General features: G+C 40.5%; 1 protein-coding gene across 3 annotated transcripts in view; it reads left to right on the forward strand.

The window, feature by feature from the left end:
* Positions 1-21,941, forward strand: part of LOC115143265 (rho guanine nucleotide exchange factor 10-like protein) — a 122,225-nt gene that overhangs the window by 84,510 nt on the left and 15,774 nt on the right. For all 3 annotated transcript variants that reach the window (XM_029683478.2, XM_029683479.2, XM_029683480.2), the window contains 2 exons: positions 19,878-20,092; positions 20,977-21,134. In XM_029683478.2, the coding sequence (XP_029539338.1) occupies positions 19,878-20,092; positions 20,977-21,134 (373 nt within the window). The remainder of the gene's footprint in view (positions 1-19,877; positions 20,093-20,976; positions 21,135-21,941) is intronic.

The following is a 21,941-nucleotide window of genomic DNA, read 5'->3' on the forward strand; positions in this document are numbered from 1 at the left end:
TAAAACTGTATTTTTTTGTGAAGAATCAACAACAAGTGGGACACAATCATGAAGTGGAACGACATTTATTGGATATTTCAAACTTTTTTAACAAATCAAAAACTGAAAAATTGGGCGTGCAAAATTATTCAGCCCCCTAAGTTAATACTTTGTAGCGCCACCTTTTGCTGCGATTACAGCTGTAAGTCGCTTGGGGTATGTCTCTATCAGTTTTGCACATCGAGAGACTGACATTTTTTCCCATTCCTCCTTGCAAAACAGCTCGAGCTCAGTGAGGTTGGATGGAGAGCATTTGTGAACAGCAGTTTTCAGTTCTTTCCACAGATTCTCGATTGGATTCAGGTCTGGACTTTGACTTGGCCATTCTAACACCTGGATATGTTTATTTTTGAACCATTCCATTGTAGATTTTGCTTTATGTTTTGGATCATTGTCTTGTTGGAAGACAAATCTCCGTCCCAGTCTCAGGTCTTTTGCAGACTCCATCAGGTTTTCTTCCAGAATGGTCCTATATTTGGCTCCATCCATCTTCCCATCAATTTTAGCCATCTTCCCTGTCCCTGCTGAAGAAAAGCAGGCCCAAACCATGATGCTGCCACCACCATGTTTGACAGTGGGGATGGTGTGTTCAGGGTGATGAGCTGTGTTGCTTTTACGCCAAACATAACGTTTTGCATTGTTGCCAAAAAGTTCAATTTTGGTTTCATCTGACCAGAGCACCTTCTTCCACATGTTTGGTGTGTCTCCCAGGTGGCTTGTGGCAAACTTTAAACAACACTTTTTTATGGATATCTTTAAGAAATGGCTTTCTTCTTGCCACTCTTCCATAAAGGCCAGATTTGTGCAATATACGACTGATTGTTGTCCTATGGACAGAGTCTCCCACCTCAGCTGTAGATCTCTGCAGTTCATCCAGAGTGATCATGGGCCTCTTGGCTGCATCTCTGATCAGTCTTCTCCTTGTATGAGCTGAAAGTTTAGAGGGGCGGCCAGGTCTTGGTAGATTTGCAGTGGTCTGATACTCCTTCCATTTCAATATTATCGCTTGCACAGTGCTCCTTGGGATGTTTAAAGCTTGGGAAATCTTTTTGTATCTAAATCCGGCTTTAAACTTCTTCACAACAGTATTCCGGACCTGCCTGGTGTGTTCCTTGTTCTTCATGATGCTCTCTGCGCTTTTAACGGACCTCTGAGACTATCACAGTGCATTTATACGGAGACTTGATTACACACAGGTGGATTGTATTTATCATCATTAGTCATTTAGGTCAACATTGGATCATTCAGAGATCCTCACTGAACTTCTGGAGAGAGTTTGCTGCACTGAAAGTAAAGGGGCTGAATAATTTTGCACGCCCAATTTTTCAGTTTTTGATTTGTTAAAAAAGTTTGAAATATCCAATATATGTCGTTCCACTTCATGATTGTGTCCCACTTGTTGTTGATTCTTCACAAAAAAATACAGTTTTATATCTTTATGTTTGAAGCCTGAAATGTGGCAAAAGGTTGCAAAGTTCAAGGGGGGCGAATACTTTCGCAAGGCACTGTATATACACACATTGACTTGTTGCTATCAGATCCACTAAATAAAATCATCAGACAATGTTTATTTCCCGTTAATTATCTCTTTGTTCTGGTAGTGTTACATATGGCTAGCACAGCAAATAACCACAGAGCTAGTGTGATATGAAGGTAGAGAAAGATTAACTTACCTTGTTAGCCAGCTAATGTTAGATGCATTTTTCCCACGGCAGCCAACATTACAACTAAATTAAATGTAGCTGGCATACGAGTACAATGTTTGAGGGCCACATTGTTTCCGTCAAAAGTTAGCCAGCAGCAGTAATTAGCCCACTATCAAACTCTCTCCCCGTTCACCAATCTGTTTCTCCTAGCTCTTTGTTTGCTTCCTCCATAACGCAACTATATTTTAGCTAGGTGTATTGCCTAGGTGTTTTACCAAGGTATATATGAACCACTAACTTGTGCTAGGCATGAATTATGGACCTCACGTTACGAGACCTAGCTAGTGGTTTGTTTACATGTTGTAAAGCTAGACTACACAAATGCTAGCGCCTTGTGGTGATAATGTTAAACTGCATATTAATTGCACCAGGATGATACATAATTGCAACTTTATGTCAACTTTATTATTTTGAAATTAAGTCTAATTAACCATAAAATATTCCTTTCTGCACACCCTCATGATCGTGATATTTAAGTGTTAATGCCCTCGAAGCCGGTGTTTGGAGGATATATTGGCACGGGTGTTGTTAGGCCTGAGACGAACTTGAGGGCCAGCAAACAGTGCCAATATATCCTCCAAACACCGGCTTCGAGGGCATTATCAATTTTTTTTTTTACAACGGGTTACAAACATATTAAAATAATGATTGACATATTTTAATTAAAAATGTTATTTTGATGAATTTCTTAATACTATTTCATCCTTCCACAAGATATAGTCTCGATACAAATCTAGGGTTGCTACCCAAGCCAACAGAATGCAACCCAGTTGTTCAGTCTTTTTGTTCTGTATCTATGGACGCGACCCAGCCGTTCGTTCTAAATGTTCAATTGTCATACTGGCTGGCAACATTCTGAACCCTTGCTTGTTAGCTAGCCAACTATGACTAACTAAGTCACATCTAAAAGTGCAGTCAGAGCAACAGCAAAGTAGCTGCATTTGCATTTGTTTAAACTGTTTTCTAGAGACATTTATTTGGATACATCCATAACATTGAGCAAATGAGGTGCGATTTTGCCTGGCATAGAAAATGTGTTCACTCATCAGAACACTGTTGTTCAAAGCTAGCCAACAACACTAACACAAACACTTCAAACTGAAGCTGGAAAGACTGCAAACTAGCTGAATTGACCTTTTTCAATTGACATTTCTTTGTATAAAGTTGAAGTCGGAAGTTTATATACACCTTAGCCAAATACATTTAAACACAGTTTTTCACAATTCCTGACATTTAATCCTAGTAAAACTTCCCTGTTTTAGGTCAGTTAGGATCACCACTTTATTTTAAGAATGTGAAAATGGCTTATTTCAGCTTTTATTTCTTTAATCACATTCCCAGTGGGTCAGAAGTTTACATACACTCAATTAGTATTTGGTAGCATTGCCTTAAACAATTTAAACTTAGGTCAAATGTTTCAGATAGCCTTCCACAAGCTTCCCACAATAAGTTGGGTGAATTTTGGTCCATTCCTCCTGACAGAGCTGGTGTAACTGAGTCAGGTTTGTAGGCCTCCTTGCTCGCACATGCCTTTTTTCCTCCAAACATAACGATGGGCATTATGGTCAAACAGTTCTATTTTTGTTTCCTCAGACCAGAGGGACATTTCCCCAAAAAGTACGATCTTTGTCCCCATGTGCAGTTGCAAACCGTAGTTTTTATGGCGGTTTTGGAGCAGTGGCTTCTTCCTTTCTGAGCGGCCTTTCAGGTTATGTTGATGTAGGACTCGTTTTACTGTGGATATAGATCATTTTGTACCTGTTTCCTCCAGCATCTTCACAAGATCCTTTGCTGTTGTTCTGGGATTGATTTGCACTTTTCGCACCAAAGTACGTTCATCTCTCGGAGACGGAACGCGTCTCCTTCCTGAGTGGTATGACGGCTGCGTGGTCCCATGGTGTTTATGCTTGTGTACTATTGTTTGTACAGATGGAAATTGCTCCCAAGGATGAACCAGACTTGTGGAGGTTTCCACGTGCTTTTACACCTGCCTTGCTTGCTGTTTGGGGTTTTAGGCTGGGTTTCTGTACAGCACTTTGAGATATCAGCTGATGTACGAAGGGCTATATAAATAAATTTGATTTGATTTGATTTTCCATTTTTTAAATCTGAGGTCTCGGCTGATTTGTTAGGATTTTCCCATGATGTCAAGCAAAGAGGCACTGAGTTTGAAGGTAGTCCTTGAAATACATCCACAGGTACACCTCCAATTGACTCAAATGATGTCAATTAGCCTATCAGAAGCTTCTAAAGCCATTACATAATTTTCTGGAATTGTCCAAGCTCCTTAAAGGCCCTGTCAAGTTAGTGTATGTAAACTTCTGACTCACTGGAATTGTGATACAGTGAATTATAAGACTGTCTGTTGGAAAAATTACTTGTGTCATGCACAAGATAGATATCCTAACCGACTTGTTAAAAACTATAGTTTGTTAACGAGAAATTTGTGGAGTGGTTGAAAAACAAGGTTTAATGACTCCAACCTAAGTGTATGTAAACTACTGACTTCAACTGTATATCCATAAAAATAATGCCAGCTTATTCATGATTTTGGCTGTTTGAGAAACGCTGCCTGCCTGTCTGTCTCATCCCAACTCCTGACACGTTCAATAAGATGGGACAGCTGGAGATCGAATTTGAATATTGAAACAATGTTGCAAATGTTGGAGAGACAGACAGCAGGTTTATACAAATCTCTGCTGTTGAAAACTAAATGTTATTCTAAAACCAATCAACGTTCAGGATTAGGCCCACCCGTTGTATAACTGCTACTAATGTCTGTCTCCTGTGCATGTCAACCTTAAGGTCTACCTTCATTACAAGGATAGGGCTTGCACTAATCCAATTCATGGGGGCATGTACAGTAGCTGTAGAAGTCAAACCTGGTATCCTTCAACATGGTTAGCCTCATTAATTGTCTAATAAAAAAGAAAAACACACACACACTGATCTTGCCAGTATCAGTCTTTTATTTTCTTTCAAGTTGTTAACAAATGATTCCCACACACATAAGTTCTCAGATGTGTGAGTACTTTTCCTATTTCTAATAGTATCATTTCAAATGGAAGAAACAAATGAACAAAATGTAAACAATGTACAAGCCACATATACAAGTGCATTGGACATGCCCACAAGGCTAATACTAATCCCATCATATGTCTGCATTGGACATGCATCCCATAAATAATATCACTACTGTGACCAAAAAGGTAGAGCACAGATAGTGGAGGCAAGAGAAAAAATACCCTGTAGAGTGACCACAGTAAATGGTCACTTTTACATGGGCTGCAGAGTAGCCATGTCATGTATGAGTTCCATCCCTGTATGGCTGACCGGGCCGGGATGCAAACCTTAATCAAATGACACTTGTACCTAGCATGCCAACCACTGGAGAAGGATGATAGTGAGTGTAGCGGAATGAAGCAAATCAGGGCAAAATTGCATGAGGAGATCCTCCCGCAGCTGAGATGCTTAAAGTATTAAAATATAGATACATTCATGATAGACAGGAGGAGACACTACTTGAAGACTCAGGGGGATGACATCACAGTGGCTACTAGAACTCACTTGCAGCTCACCTCTGCTACAGTCACACCCCTTTCACCTCCTATGCCACCGACAGTATAACTGAGCTGCCACAACTTACCCATTACTGTCCATGCAGGCAATACGGCGCGCTGCGATGCTTCTTTGGGAAATCTATGAACTTTTCTATTCTAAAATAGATTCGTCCCCAGACGTAAAGGACCATCTCACCTTAAAATACACTTAAGAAAACAACTATGCTAAGTTAGCTAGCTAGCTGTTTACAGCTGCGACGGAACAATTGTTGTTTACAAATGCACCCAAAGTTCTTTGAGGTTCCAGAGTTCACTTCCGCTCCAAAAGCCATTAAAAAGGTATATACCAGAGTGTGGGAGAAATAAAAGACTACAGATGGGTTTTTTTATGAGTGGAGAAAATTGCACTGGCAGACAAAAGTGCCACAGTCCCTGGACTTGTTGGAATTTTGCTGGTTTTAAGAGGAACACTTTCTGTGAAAAACCTTGCCTCAGAAAATAAATTGTCTGTTAATCTTAAAGCAAAATGTTTTGGTTCCCCCTCCTTTCTGGGAAGAGTGGGCATTTTGTTGGGTAATCCCCATAAAGCATGTGGATAAACCATCTGGATAAGGCCCTCTAGGCCCCATCTAGACAGACTCAGCTCCCTCCCACTAGGTGTTGTTTCAACATACAGTCATTTTTCAACGTATTGTGACGTGGAATCTATGTGTAATATACATTGGATTTACAAAGAGTCATCAACATAAACAATTGTTTTGAGGTTGCAATTTCAACCACAGGATCCTATCATAATCTAACCAATTTTCAACATAGACAAAGGTTGTTTAAAATATGTTGAATTTGTACCTCTGAAACAATAGACCTTCAGTATTCTTTTTTATTTATTTAACGAGGCCAGTCAATTAAGAACAGTCTTATTTACAATGATGGCTTGGCACGAGGCAAAAGGCCTCCTGTGGGGACGGGGGATTAAAAATAAAACAATGTAAGACACGGGCATCAGCACAAATACAACAGAAAACAAACAGTTGATGTGTGTGTGTGTGAGCAGGCATGTGTGTGGTGTGTTTGAAGAAAACAACATGCTTCCTTACATAAGGCAACACAAACTAGTGACATCGGGTCTCAAGAACCTGTTCATCTATTTGTCATTTGAACTGCTCCAGGGACACCAGGTCCTGGAATTTAAGGTTGGCTTGGAGGGAATTCTAGGACCAGAAGGCTGATTATTGAAAGGACCTTTTTTTCCATGCTCGGTTCATTTTTAGGACTGTTAGCATAAAACAAGATTGAGAGCTTAAATTAGTTTTAATTTCGAGCTAGAAGAGAGGATAGATAAAATGGCGGTTTTCCTAAAATGAGAATGAACCAGTGTTTGAGCCTGCGTGTTGCAAGTGATGTTCACCCGACAGCACTGTAAAAATCACAATGGTGAGTTAGACGTCTCTGATTGGTGACAAAATCAAGCGCAGAATGACACACATAGTCAAGAGCCTTCAGTGTAGCGCTTGAAGCTTGCAAATACAGTAAATAGTAACACCATAGTCCAACACTGACAGAAAAGTACAACGAAACAACTATTTTCTGGCGGCAAAGGAAAAAACAAGCTTTGTGACAGTAATAAAACCCAATATTTACATTTACATTTTTGTCATTTGTGACTCACAACCTGGATTCGGTCTTATGTAACAAAAGTAGCGAGCTCCAAAATGGGAAAGTAATTCTGTTTTAAAAGTTGATCAACTTGTAAACTCACTTTTGAGAAAACGGCCTTTGAATTAGGGCTGGGCGAGAAATGTAGTTTTTAAGACATATTCAAGTTTATGTTTTAGCTCTGTATCGCAAGAATCGAGGTTCTGTTATAACGTTGTAATGTTTTACAAATGCAGCATCTCACTGTCTCTTCTCTGCCAGCCCAATGCCCCAATTGTATGCAACACGTGCACAGAGGTTATCCACCAATTACAACCCTAGACAGCCTTTCACAAATTGTAACCACGCTGGAGAAGTGTAGCGGCGGTAAAACTTCCACCAAAACGGAAAGTGTGGAAGCCAGCTCAGCCTCTCGTGAGGATGAAATCATCCCCAAAAAGGGCAGCAATATTTTTTCAGTAATATGGAAGTGGTTTGTGTTTAAGAGATCTGATGTTCAGGAAACAAATGGCCTGTGCAAAATGTGTCGAAAGACAATTGCCAAGAAAAGCAGCAGTACAACTAACCTCTTCCATCACCTGCAACTGAAACACACTGTGAAATGGGAGGAATGCCGATTCCAGTCGCCCGATTCCCAAAACGTCTGCTAAAAGACAAACTACCATAGTCGCATCCTTTTCAAACGTAATCCCTTATGACAAGAAAAGTTTGAGGTGGAAGGAGATAACGGATGCAGTGACCATGGCGAAAGATATGGTACCAATCTTTACAGTAGAAAAGTTCAGTTGACCAGAAATATCAGCTGCCAAGACGCAAGTATTTCACGGAAGAAGCCCTGTCGTGATTATACACTGCTACCCGCGAAAGAACCGCAGAGAAGCTGGCTAGTGTTTCTTATTTTTCCACCACAGCTGATCTATGGTCGAGCAGAACGACAGAGCCATACCTAAGTTTGACAGTCCACTACATAAATGAAGACTGTAAATTGCAAAATGTCTGCCTCCAGACGTCTTACTTCCCCGATGATCATACGGGTGAAGTAATATCCCAGGGTCTCAGAGACTCTCTGGCATCGTGGAATATGAGCGAAGACTGAAAGGTGTGCATGACAACTGACAGCAGGAGCAACATGATAAAAGCATTGCGCTTGAACACCTGCAGTGCTTTGGGCACAGGCTTCACCTTGCCATCGGTAAGTGTGACATTGGATAATTAAAGTGCATCCAAAAAAGTTATGTTCCGTAGGCTAATGTATTAGTAGTTATCATTCTGCCAATCCAATAGCAAATAACCACAGGCTGTTTTAATTATAACAACACATAAACTAAATTAATACATTTTCAATCAAAATCATTATATAAATTACATATTCTAACAGCTAGTGGTCTAACATTCTAAACAATAGAATAGACGTGTGGGTGTGTGTTGTTAATTTGTTCTGCACAAATAGGCCTTGAGGCCGTATATATATATTTTTATTTTAATAAAGAAAATTCAGTTAAGAATTATGTCTTGGCCTTTTTTAATATGTTTAGAGAAAAACAAGAAATTTAGATATATATTGTGAATCGTCCAAACCTCTGAAAAAAATGGAGATATTACTTTTAGGCCTACTTTGAATGTTTTGGTATCTAGTGAAGAGCTCCTCTTTGTCTACACCCATTCAGCATCATTCACACCCTCTTAAGCTTGAGCCCCACCCACCTCGTTTTGATCTCGGAGCATTCAGAGCGCACACTTGATGCTTTGGCCAATGATTTGTTTACCTCTGGATAACATGAAAACAGCCTAACAGGCTCTGCTGGCAACAAATTAATTCAGATTTTTTCCCGACGTTTGCTGACACTGGCCATATTCAACGGGTGTTGTACACTTTAGCTTAAGACATGTAGCTAGTTAACGTGAACTCACCCCATTCCGTTGATCGACATGGTAATGGCTCTATAGTATTGGAGAAAAGTTGAAAAAACGGACCCTCTGTTACATCTAGACGTGTCATGTCGTAACGTACAGCACGCATAAAGCAACTATTTCTGTCTTACAATCTCTCTCCACCAGGTATAGCACTTCTCTCATCGTTTAAAAACAAGAAATGGACAGTGACGGGGTAAATACCTAGTCATTTTCTGCGTCATCATTGCATGCAATCATCATTCTCAAAGCCGCTGTTTACTTCTAAGATCACTTTAGCACCGCCCTAAAAACCCCATTCAAATTCGACACAAACCTTCAAATAGGTGTAATAATGACACATTATATAAACTATTTATAGTGTTTTATTTACATTTTAGAGGCAATAAGGTGATAAGTTGGACAGATCGAGTGAAAAAAAGCAGTTTTCCCACACGACATCTTTCCTTCTCACTATCACGCATTAGTTTCGCTTCCCCACCCGCCATTTTTAAAAACACCCGACGGGGCTCATTGCCTGCTTGAATTATGCAGAAATGGGCAGAGTTTCGGTCATTTATTTTGTTGGAAAGGGGAGAAATTGTGCTTTACAATGGTATTGACATTACAGTTGATCTGGAAGTATTACATGTTTGGGGCGCTAAAATAAGGGCAATTGTACGGACCAAGGCGATGTACGAGTTTACGTGAGTTTACTATAGATGGGTAAACAATGAATCTTGGTAAACAATGTGTAAGATCACACATGTCACGTAATGTTAGATAACGAGCCAGCCAGCTAACGTTAGCTAGTTAAACAACAATGAACATAGTGCCAAATTATGTTGTTTCTACCCTGCATGAATCTGCTGGGAGCTAACCAACCAGATTCAATGTTAACTAGCTAACATTAGGCTCAAACTAGCAAAGCACACAGCTCTGGGATACGAATAATAATGTCAGCTAGTGAGCCAGCAGCTAACTTTAGCTATCTAGCTAACAGTACACTTTAGTTTAAGACATGTAGCTAGCTAGCTAGGTAAACAATGAACCTAGCTAGGTAAACAACGTGTAACATCACACACACCACATAACGTTAGCTAACGATCCAGCCAGCTAACGTTAGCTAGTTAAACAACAATGAACATAGTCCCAAATCATGTCGATAATACCCTGCATGAATCTGCTGGGAGATAACCAACCAGGTTCAATGTTAACTAGCTACTGTAGAAAAGAAAATGGTTCTGGGATACGAATAATAACGTTATACACGTAACGTTAGCTAGCTAGCTAACAGTACACTTTAGCTTGAAATTAAACCCCTTTCTGTAAAAATTAGAAACGTGTAATATTTGAAAATGTAGCTAGCTAACGCATGATGGATGCATCTCCCTGTCACGGATGCCATGCCACAGTTGCCCTTAGTTTGAAGATGTTATCCGGAGACAGGTGTTTTCGCCATCTCTTTAGCCATCATACTCCAATTCCACTTATTTCGAAACTCGATCCTCCAGAAAGTGGAGAGCAACACTTATACAGCTCCACCACACAATACATTTTTTTTAAAGCAGCTTTCGACAGGATTACCAACACAGACTGACCAGCTCAAGTAGACAGAAGCCTGCTATGTGGCAGACCAATCTGAACTCGTCTCTTGGCATGTCCAGGCCACTCATTATCCCAGACAATCATGGCTAGTGGGAAGGTTCGCTCCCTTTTTCTGTGGCTTAACCAACAAGGCTTGTAATTTAACAATTTTATTCGTATTTACAGATGGCATACACGTTTGTTATTAAGCACATGAAAGTTCAAAAAAGTTAATCTTAGAAATAACATTTTATTTGATACTTAAGTATATTTAAAACCAAGTACTTTTAGACTTTTACTCAATTAGTATTTTACTGGGTAGCTTTAACTTTTACTTGTGTCATTTTCTATTAAGGTATATTTTACTCAAGTATGACAATTGGGTACTTTTTCCACCACTGTGTACCTGTTGACGAAATTCATGCAAATGTTGGGTTTTTGAGCTAGCACCCAATTGACTCCAATTATTTCCTTGAAGGAGAGCTCTCCTTGTCCCAGAATTGCCAGAATGCACTGCGTGGCCCATTGACGTAGCATGGGCAATGTGCACAATGGGCATTAATACGATTCCTATGGAATTTCCCATCTCCTCAAAAGTTTCTCTGTTGTTGCGAATTCCAGACTCCACTCTGTGAGGCAATCTGTAGGTTGAACATGGTGAGATTGTAGACTCCTAAATTGATAGTGCAGTTTGTTGATAGTGCCAGCCGATAGAGAAAGCATTACATTGTGGATTTTGTAGTCAACTTGAGCTGCAAAAGATTTCCACAACGATTTTCACATGTTGCTACCAACATTATTATAACGCCAAAACCAATTTGTTTACAAAAAAATATTGTTCTTACGTATTCATGTTATTTAACACTGTAAATTATAGGAATGAGTGGTTTTGGGTGGATTTGTCCTTTAACACAGTGGGTTCTTTTTTATTTATTTTATTTAACCCTTATTTTACCAGGTAAGTTAACTGGGAATACATTCTCATTTACAGCAACAATCTGGGAAATAGTTACAAGGGAGAGAAAGGTTGATGAATGAGCCAATTGGAAGATGGGGATGATTAGGTGACCATGATGGTATGAGGGCCGCCAGATTGGGATTTTAGCCTGGACACTGGGGTTAGCACCCCTACTCTTACAATAGCACCCCTACTCTTAGTTACGACAGAGAGTCAGGACAATCGTTTAATGTCCCATCCAAAAGACGCCACCCCTACACAGGGAAATGTCCCCAATCATTGCCCTGGGGCATTGGGATATTTGTTTTAGACCAGAGGAAATAGTGCCTCCTACTGGCCCTCCAATACCTTCTCCCACCAGGACCAACCCTGCTTAACTTAGCAGTGGGATACAGGGTTGTATGCTGCTGGTTATGCTGCTGGTTCAATTTGACAAGTAGTTCACAAACCACTCCGGAGCATGACAAGTAATCCCAATACACTTCAATCTCTGCACCAAGACAGTATGGTCCACAGTGTTAAATGCCTTTGACAAGTCTATGAATACAGATACACAATGTAGCTTCTTATCCAGGGCACAATGAATATCATTCAAAATCTTCAAAGTTGCTGTGACAGTGCTGTGGCTAGAACTGAAACCTGATTGTATACCACTCAAGGTATTGTTTTCCTGGAGGAAGGCTTTAAACTGCTTATTGACTAGGAACTCCAATACCTTTACCAGAACAGACAATTTAGATATGGGGCGATAGATATTCAGTATCAAATCAAATCAAATGTATTTATATAGCCCTTCGTACATCAGCTGATATTGCAAAGTGCTGTACAGAAACCCAGCCTAAAACCCCAAACAGCAAGCAATGCAGGTGTAGAAGCACGGTGCTAGGAAAAACTCCCTAGAAAGGCCAAAACCTAGGAAGAAGCCTAGAGAGGAACCAGGCTATGTAGGGTGGCCAGTCCTCTTCTGGCTGTGCCGGGTGGAGATTATAACAGAACATGGCCAAGATGTTCAAACGCCCCCCCCTCCTATCTGGGGGGGGGGGGGGCGCCAACCCAGACAGGAAGACCACATCAGTGACTCAACCCACTCAGGTGATGCACCCCTCCCAGGGACGGTATGAGAGAGCCCTAGTAAGCCAGTGACTCAGCCCCTGTAATAGGGTTAGAGGCAGAGAATCCCAGTGGAAAGAGGGGAACCGGCCAGGCAGAGACAGCAAGGGCGGTTCGTTGCTCCAGAGCCTTTCCGTTCACCTTCCCACTCATGGGCCAGACTACACTCAATCATATGACCCACTGAAGAGATGAGTCTTCAGTAAAGACTTAAAGGTTGAGACCGAGTTTGCGTCTCTGACATGGGTAGAGTGGGATCACCTACTTTCAAAAGAGGTAGGACAAATGCTGATTTCTACATCTTGGGGTTTTCATTACATTCTATGGTGATGTTAAAGATGCATGTTAAATGGGGAGCAATGATGTCTGCAGCTAATTGTAGTAGGCGGGGGTCTAGATGATCAGGGTCATGGGATTTTTCTTATTCCAAAGCCTTATGAATTCAGACTAGTTCATCTGACAACCAAGGGTTGTCTCTGCCCTTAATTTTGTATTGTTTGAAAGGGGCGTGCTTGTTGCATACATCCTAGAATGCTTTATGGAGGTAAGAAAAGGCTAATTTAACATCAGAGATGTTCAACTCTATTCCTGGCAATGTTAAAAACATAATGAAAAAAAACCTGAGTATCAAACTGCTTCCAGTTTCTTTTCATGATGATACTGTACATTGAGGTAGTTTAGGAATTGTACCATCCCTTACACAAGCAACAGCACAGTGATCACTTAACATTTGCAAATACACCAGAAGCATTAAAACGATGTGGAGTGTTTGTTAAAATAAGAACAAATAAAGATGATTTTATAGGACACCTTGCAAACCATTTTTAACAATCTGATTAAAATGATAGGTATTACAAAGATTCTTGAGTTGATCAGAGTTGGATGTCAACCAGTCTAGGTTCAGGTCAGGTCGCCCATAAGCACAAATTCAGATTTCACATTTTGTGATAATAATTCAAAAATGCAATCCAGAGAGCCAGCAATCGCAGACGGGGGTTTATAACAACAGGAGACAACAAGATTCAAGGATGCACAGAGATTTATATTCAATGACAAATATTCAAATGGCTTGGGTTTGGTAACAAAGGTCAGAATGGTTACAAAAAATGTGTATTTTATGTATATAGCAACACTACCACCCTTAGATTTGCGATCTGACCAAAAAAGCATTCTAAACATCAATGCCAATGTCCTTGTCAATGATAGATTTTTTTGCCAGGTTTCAGAAAGACCTAGATGTATATATGCTCTCTATGGTTTTAATCCAAATATTCACAAAATCAAGTTTCGAAAGAAGCCTTCTTACATTTATGTGCAGAAACTTCAGACCATTCTTACTTTTTAATTCAGATGGGGTAGAAATGGTTAGGTTAGATTCCACATTTCCTGACAGTAAAAGCAGTAAAATAATGGCAAGTCTAGATAGAATTTTACAACTTTTGGATTCAGAGACTAAAGTTGAGAGGAACAAGTCTTTAATACAAGGTATTTCAAAAGGTGCGTACAGTCCAGAGACATGGTTAAGTACCGAAAGAACAATCCACACATGTAAACACAAGCATGCGGTTTCTCCCGTGTCAATTGGGAAAAACTGGCAAAGTTCTCCAGTGCAATAGCCTGGCAAGCGTATGGTTTCTCCCAGGATGCAACATGGGAAAAACACTCACATTTCTCAGCATTTAACCTGTTTTGGAGACTGTTTTTTTTTCTAAATTTCGAATGACTGACGTGCCCAAAGTAAACTGCCTGTTACTCAGGCCCAGAAGCTAGGATATGCATATACTTGGTAGCATTGGATAGAAAGCACTCTGAAGTTTCTAAAACTGTTAAAACATGTTTGTGAGTATAACAGAACTGATATGGCAGACGAAAACCTGAGTAAAATCCAACCTGGATTCTTATTTTTTTTTTAGGTCACAGGCCATTTCAGTGCTTGCCTATGGGAAATACAAATAGATGGGACCCAGATTGCAGTTCCTATGGCTCCCATTAGATGTCAACAGTCTTTAGAAAGGGTTTTAGGCTTGTTTTTTGAAAAAGTAGTTGGAAGAACTACAAGGTGTCTCTCATTAGAAAAGTGGTCTTGTTGGCTTGTGAATGAGGTGCGCGCTCTTCGTTATTTATCTTCCCTATTCAACATACTATTCTCCATCTTAAATATTATAGTTTATTTCGATGTCAGAGTACCTGAGGATTAATTAGAAGCATTGTTTGACTTGTTTGGATGAACTTTACTGGTAACTTTTTGGATTAGTTTGTATGCGTGTTGAAAGAGTGGATTACTGAGATAATTTGCGCCAACTAAACAGAATTTTTTGGATATAAAGAAGGACTTTATCGAACAAAACGACCATTCATTGTGTAGCTGGGACCCTTGGAATTGCAAACAGAGGAAGATCTTCAAAGGTAAGTGATTTATTTAATCACTTTTTGTGATTTTGTGATGCCTGTGCTGGTTGAAAAAGTATTTTGGTGTGGAACGCTGTCCTCAGATAATCGCATGGTATGCTTTCGCCATAAAGTTTTTTTGAAATCTGACAACCCGGTTGGATTAATAAGAAGTTACGCTTTTTTTTGTTTTTGTTGAATTTTTACCCCTTTTTCTCCCCAATTTCGTGGTATCCAATTGTTTTAGTAGCTACTATCTTGTCTCATCGCTACAACTCCAGTACAGGCTCGGGAGAGACGAAGGTTGAAAGTCATGCGTCCTCCGATACACAACCCAACCAAGCCGCACTGCTTCTTAACACAGCGCGCATCCAACCCGGAAGCCAGCCGCACCAATGTGTCGGAGGAAACACCGTGCACCTGGCAACCTTGGATAGCGAGCACTGCGCCCGGCCCGCCTCAGGAGTCTCTGGTGCGCGATGAGACAAGGACATCCCTACCGACCAATCCCTCCCTAATCCGGATGATGCTAGGCCAATTGTGCGTCGCCCCACGGACGTCCCGGTTGCGGCCGGTTACGACAGAGCCTGGGTGCGAACCCAGGGACTCTGATGGCACAGCTGGCACTGCAGTACAACCACTGCGCCACCCGGGAGGCCCCCGAAGTTACGCTTTTAAATTATGTATGACACTTGTATTTTCATGAATGTTTAATATTACGATTTTTGTATTTTGAATTTCGTGCTCTGCAATTTCACCGGATGTTGTTGTAGGTATCCCGCTAGCGGTTCATGCGCCTAAGAGGCATAACCATAGAAAACTTCAATAAGTAATCTATAATAAAATAACAATAAAGGCCAAGTAATACAATCTTAAATGCATACAAGTTCCTGAGTCAAAGCTCACAGATGTCCACAGGCTTCAGGTACAATTCAGATCAGAGACTGAAGTTTGTAAGTGTACATGTGTGCTGAAGCAGTGAGCGAAGCTTGGGGGGACCTGTACCAGACGGGGGGAGCAGGCCTGGGTAATCAGGAGCAGACCGAAAGATGGTGGCCAAGCAGTGCAGCACACCATGGGAGTAGCCTAGGTATCACACTCATTTGGTAGAGGCTTGTGTCGGGAGGCTGGGTAGAAGAGGAGGCTTTCAACCAGACAGGTGCGTGGCCCAATGTGGTTAGGTAGACAGGTAAGGGCAGCAGGCAAGGGCAGCACCTTCTAGTGGAAAATGTATATAGCAAGTAATTTCTTGACTATATCAAAATATTACTGGAGTATTTGGAATTATTTAAAAAACCCACACGCAAACAAACAGAAGTGCACAAGACACACGGGTTCAGCTGCCGTGTTGGTGGAAATATGGACATATACTTTTTTAAATGTATTTTTTAAAAGTTTTTTTTTTTATTCCTAATCGGAATACTGAAGGAAATGGCCTTGGCTTTCACCTGGAATTGTTTATTTATGTTGGACAAAAAATTCAATAATTCAAACAATATTTAAATTCCATGCATCTTATAAAGGCTTCATAAACACTACATAAATGTGTCACAAATCATCTATAACCGTATGTCATGCTCTATAAAGGGTTCATAGCCCACTATGTCAAATATGACAAAAAGCTGTGCTTTATAAATGGTGGCATAAGCACTGCTTAATAAAGGCTTTATAAATCATATTAAATTGAGGCTTCACAAAATATTTATAAACTTGTCAGGCATTTTTGGTAGAGCATTGCAACACCAGGATAGTGGGTTCGACTTCCGTGACCACCCATACTTAAAAATGTATGCACACATGAGACTGTAAGTCGCTTTGTATAAAAGTGTCTGCTAAATGGCATATAAGATTTTGTATTATATTACTCGAAACCAAATATTTCACCTTCTTTATTACTTTACATGTGATAGTCAAAATGGGGGAAAGGGCCATGAAAAACGCAATTTTTCTTCATTCAGATGACTCTGGGTAAGTAGAGAAATGACCTACATCTCTCAGTATCCTTTTTAAACAGTCCTTTACGTGCCCATGCGGTGTTTGTTATGTTATGTTAGCTCACAAAACAGAATATCCTTTAAACCTTAATAAATAAAGCATTACATTTAGAGGATTTGCTTGATATTATCAAGTGCTGGAGTTATGTAGGCCTAATGTGTGACAAGTTGCAACACATGACACGATAACTAACTTGAAAGATCAAGTGTTTTAAGCACCTAAGTAAATGTTCTTTCGAAGACATGTCACATGCCTGTATTTTATTCCGTAACATCCCAAAGTTAGGAGAAAAGGGTTTAATAAAATACACAATATCATTATAAGAGCCAGTGGATCCATGAATAAACAACTGATCAAGTGGTCTGCTCTGCTCGGCTCACTCCCCCACTTGTCTCAGATCTACCTCCCTGGCAGGCTTGTCAAATGTGGGATGACACTAATCATGTTAAAGTGAGATGGGCTGGTGGGATTCTCCTGACTTTGATCAGAGTAATGACATTGTTTCTAATCAACCTGATTCACATGAATTTCCCTGTTTGCCTACATTACCGGTTCACTCCACTTTTCTGACTGGTGTTTTTCCCACGTATACCATAAATTAATTTTCCTCTCACCCACTCCATACTTCAGGCAGGTTCAGATTAAACCTTATGGTGTGTAAAGGTGTTAAAAACAGCAGGTTTGAAACAGAACATGAGATAAAGTTTAGAATGAGTCATTGTCAACCTTACAAAGGTTAATTTTAACACATTGTGAATAATAACATGGACTTGAGCATTCATTCAGCGTCCCCACCATGGCATGTCCATGATCATCCTCTCCCACTGCCTCCCTCGGTCCAGAACGATCTAATTTCCGGGGCTCCCGAGTGGCGCAGGGGTCCAGCACACTGCATCTCAGTGCTAGAGGCATCACTACAGACTCTGGTTCGATTCCAGGCTGTATCACAACCCGGCCATGATTGGGAGTCCCATAGGGCGGAGCACAATTGGCCCAGCGTCGTCCGTGTTAGGGATTGGCCTGGGTAGGACCGTCATTGTAAATAATAATTTGTTCTTAAACTGAATAGCCTAGTTAAATAAAGGTTCAATTAATTAACACTGGTAGAGTTAGTTACTTTCAGGAAGTTTCTTATGCACTCTGACAAAACAGATATCTATTCCCACAAACAAGTAGTGATGAGTTTGTCAGGGCACAGTCATTTCACTGGATCTGTTAAGGAATTGGATGAGTGAGTGCTTAAGTGTAGGAGAATGTTGAAGTTGGGGTTGCTTAGAGCCATTTGCCTTTAAGCTTTGTTTTTGGGGAGCTCGTCTCTGTGCAACAGTCCATTATTTTCTCTGGCTCGCTCTCCAGAGCCCATGGGACTACTCCTGTCCAGCATGCTGACACAAATCTAACAAATGATTGCATGCAAAAAAGGCCGGGCAGGGGGGGTGAAAGAGGCTAAAGACTATATTTATCCTATGTCTTATTCCCATAATGTGACTCGGGGAAAATCCTTATTTGATCTTCAGTGTCAGTTTTTGTGAGGAACATTACACTTCAGTTGGACAGTTGCACCAGTCCCATATCTAGAGAAAAACAACTTTGGTGAAAGAATCCTGTGAAAACCCATGAAGATTTCACTTATGATTGGAGAGTGATTTGGAGCCTCCTAATTGAAATTGCTACAGATCCAGGTTTACCCCCTGCCTCTCTTCCCTTCCCCTGTATTGACATTGGCAGGCTTGACACAAGGCCAATATGAGTGTGACACTTGCAGAATCAAGCCTCTATTCATGCATGCAGCCACTCAGGCCTACAGCAGAGAGTGTGGAACCCCAAGGGGGAGTTGGTGATGATTGCCTGGCGTTTTTTCTGATTATATGAGGTCCGCTCTCTTGTTTTGTCAGGGATTCTTATTGGATTTTGGACTTTTTTTTAGAAGTTGGACTGCTATTCATGACTCACTCAGAGTGTGTTGGTGAATAGGATATGTCAAACTCAGCCCTAGCAGACACTATAGACTGTGAGTAAAGGAAGACCACCAACATACAACAACTGCTCAATGTGCCCCCTCCTAATGACCAATAACCTTGTACCATTCTGTCCATTCAGTGAAGATGAGTTTTAATGGGGTCACCTTGTCTTCTAATTCAACAGTCAACTGCTGTATTTCATCCCTTCATTGGGATTGAGTGTGTCATTGCTAAGTCCCCGACTCAAGCATTAGATCAATCATCATCTTATACAAACCCTCAATTGTCAAGCGATGCACAGTCTTTGAAAGTCTTTTTTTCATCTGTCTGTTCTCTGCTGATGAAAAGATCTCTGTTTTAGAAATGGTTTGATGTTCTAGAGATGACATTGTGAACCCATTGCGGTTTGTGGTATCTGAATCTGAGGGATATTTAAAAGTAAGGGAGGAATATAGACAGGATTTGAAAGGATATTTGATTTTAACTTTACACTTTGCTGAAACTGCCTGGATTTGCTAACAGGTGCGGATATCAGAGCTAAGACGTATTACAGGAGAGTGTTCTGTGTCTTCTAAAATAATTCAGAAATTCTACAAAGACTTAAGCATGAGCAAGTAACTCTCCTACGCTACAGTACATTTTCTAAACGACCATCCACCCTCTCCACCTGTGCTATGTTAGCCGTTAATTGCTGTGACCTACAGTCTTTACTGACCTTTAAATGGACACCTCTTTCTCTCTAGGTGGCTAGTGGAGAAGATGTCTTGACCCAGATATATCTTATTGACTATAGATGCCCACGTGTCTCTCTCTCTCTAGGTGACTAGTAATTGAGTATCTTACTGACCTTACATACATAACTTCCCTCTCTGTAGGTGGCCAATGGAGGAGTATTTAAATGTCTCTCTCTGCAGGTGACTAGTGGAGGAGTATTTTACTAACCTTATATACCCACTTTTCGCTCTAGAGGTGGCCAGAGGAGGAGAATATCTTACTGACCTTGGATACCTACCTTCTCTCTCTGCAGGTGGCCAGTGGAGGAGATGCTACCCAGGGGCAGGTGGAGATCTTCTCCCTGAACAGGCCCACACCACGCCCAGTGAAGAGCCTCCAGGTGGGGGCCCCAGTGAGGTGTCTGGAGTATGTGCCTGAACCCAGCACCCCAGAGGAGATGGAGGCTGTGGCCCTCAGGAGCCCTACTGGGGTGGGGAACACCATTTGTCTGGGACTGGATGATGGAAGGTGAGGTCAACACAGCTTTTAGAGAAATTGTCAAATACAATGGTGTAAGTTACATTTAAGTAATGTGGATGGATGCATGGATGGATGATGATGATACAGAAATATTATTGTATTTATTATTGTTGGTCACCACTATTATCCTACTTACAAAGTCTATTTGTTTTGACAGAGAGTCATATTCTGTATCACCATGCAGTATAGTATGTTAGGTTAATCTCAAGACTAACAAAATCTGTCAATAGTAGATGGGACAAAGAAATCAGAGTTGATTTCATACACCTCAAATCCTGGTGCTCAACCATATCTTATTTTCCCATCTACTGTTTATATTTTCAGATTTTACTGCATGTAATGGAGGAATAGTTGAATCTCAGACGGTTACAGTCCTGGTGATTACATTACTTTCTAAGAGAAAACACTCCTCCTGCATCTCATATTGCCAGTTGACTGTAGTTATTTTCCTCTGCAATTTGTTTGTTAATCATTTGGGCACCAGAATAAAATGAAAAGTGTGCAGTTTATTTGTTTATGTTGACTCATTCACTATATGTGTCCTGAGAGGAGGGAAAATACAAAGTGTAATAGAAGCACAATTTCAGCATTTATTTTTGTGGAACACAATTGACTGTCAACTAGTTAACGTTCTCTTTCGAGAAATACATATATTTTTCCAAATGTGTGCATTTGTTCATTGTAAATTTAGGAAAAATGTGCAGAACAGTCAGTGAAGTTCAGATGGAATCTTAAACACAAGAAAGAGCAAGGAGCTGCACACACACATTATAAGGTCCAAAGTGCCCAGTTACATCAAGGTACTCAGTCTTCATAAATGATATTCATTTATCATGTACAGTGTACATTGTTCCTGCTCCTTTTGCCACCAGCATCCTGGTGTATGGCAGTGTGGACACTGCAGCCCAGTGCCTGTTGACCCTGTGTAACCCTCAGCGCTGTCCTGTCCTGTGCCTCAAACACTCCATCAACTTCCTGTTCGCTGGGCTCAGAGATGGAACCATGATGGTGTATGGACGAAGTAATGGTGGTAAGGTCTTTCCAAGGTCTCCCCCTGTATGTCAGGAAGATAGTCATCAGATTTCAATCCAAAATGACAGAATTGTTGAATCATCACATTACTAACATAGCAATTTATTTAATGTTAGCTACATAGAAGTATATGTTTCAAGCCATCACCAATATAGCAAGGAAAGCAATCACAGCACAATTAAAGCAGGAGAATGGAATAATTTTATAATTACGTTACGCCACTAATGCTCTTAGCTAGTCATTTGTATTAATTCAGGTAATCATTTCATTCACTCATTAGCCTACTGTAGCAACAATGTTTAAGCATTGTATTGTATGAAATGTGACATTAAAATGGAATAGTTATTTTGATATTAGACATTATTAACATTATTCAAATGGCTTTTAATTAAGTAATCAATCATATTAGTAGTGCAAATATGAATCTTATTGTTTCCTTGTTTCAATTTGTACATCTTTCAAATTCCTATGTATGTCTCTTTCTTTTGCAGTGAATGCCTCCGTGAGTGTGTGAGAAATATAATTTCTGTCATGCGTTCAGCCTGCATGAGGAGACTATGAGTGATAGGATTTTCAGGGAATCCATCAAGTGGATGCGTTTGCAAAAGGCCAATTAATTTCAGACAAGCAACATTGGAAAATATTTTAAATACTTAAAATACCTCTTTTCATGCCCATTCTTGGTGATCTTCGCTACCAGTTAGTGTAAGGAAATGACTCCTGAAGTCACCATACAGTGGTTGGTGTGCTCGTGTTGTGGTCAGACAGGTATATCATAGGACTAAGAGCACCATCTCAACACTCA

Source organism: Oncorhynchus nerka, linkage group LG15 (assembly GCF_034236695.1).
Source record: "Oncorhynchus nerka isolate Pitt River linkage group LG15, Oner_Uvic_2.0, whole genome shotgun sequence".
NCBI lineage: Eukaryota > Metazoa > Chordata > Actinopteri > Salmoniformes > Salmonidae > Oncorhynchus > Oncorhynchus nerka.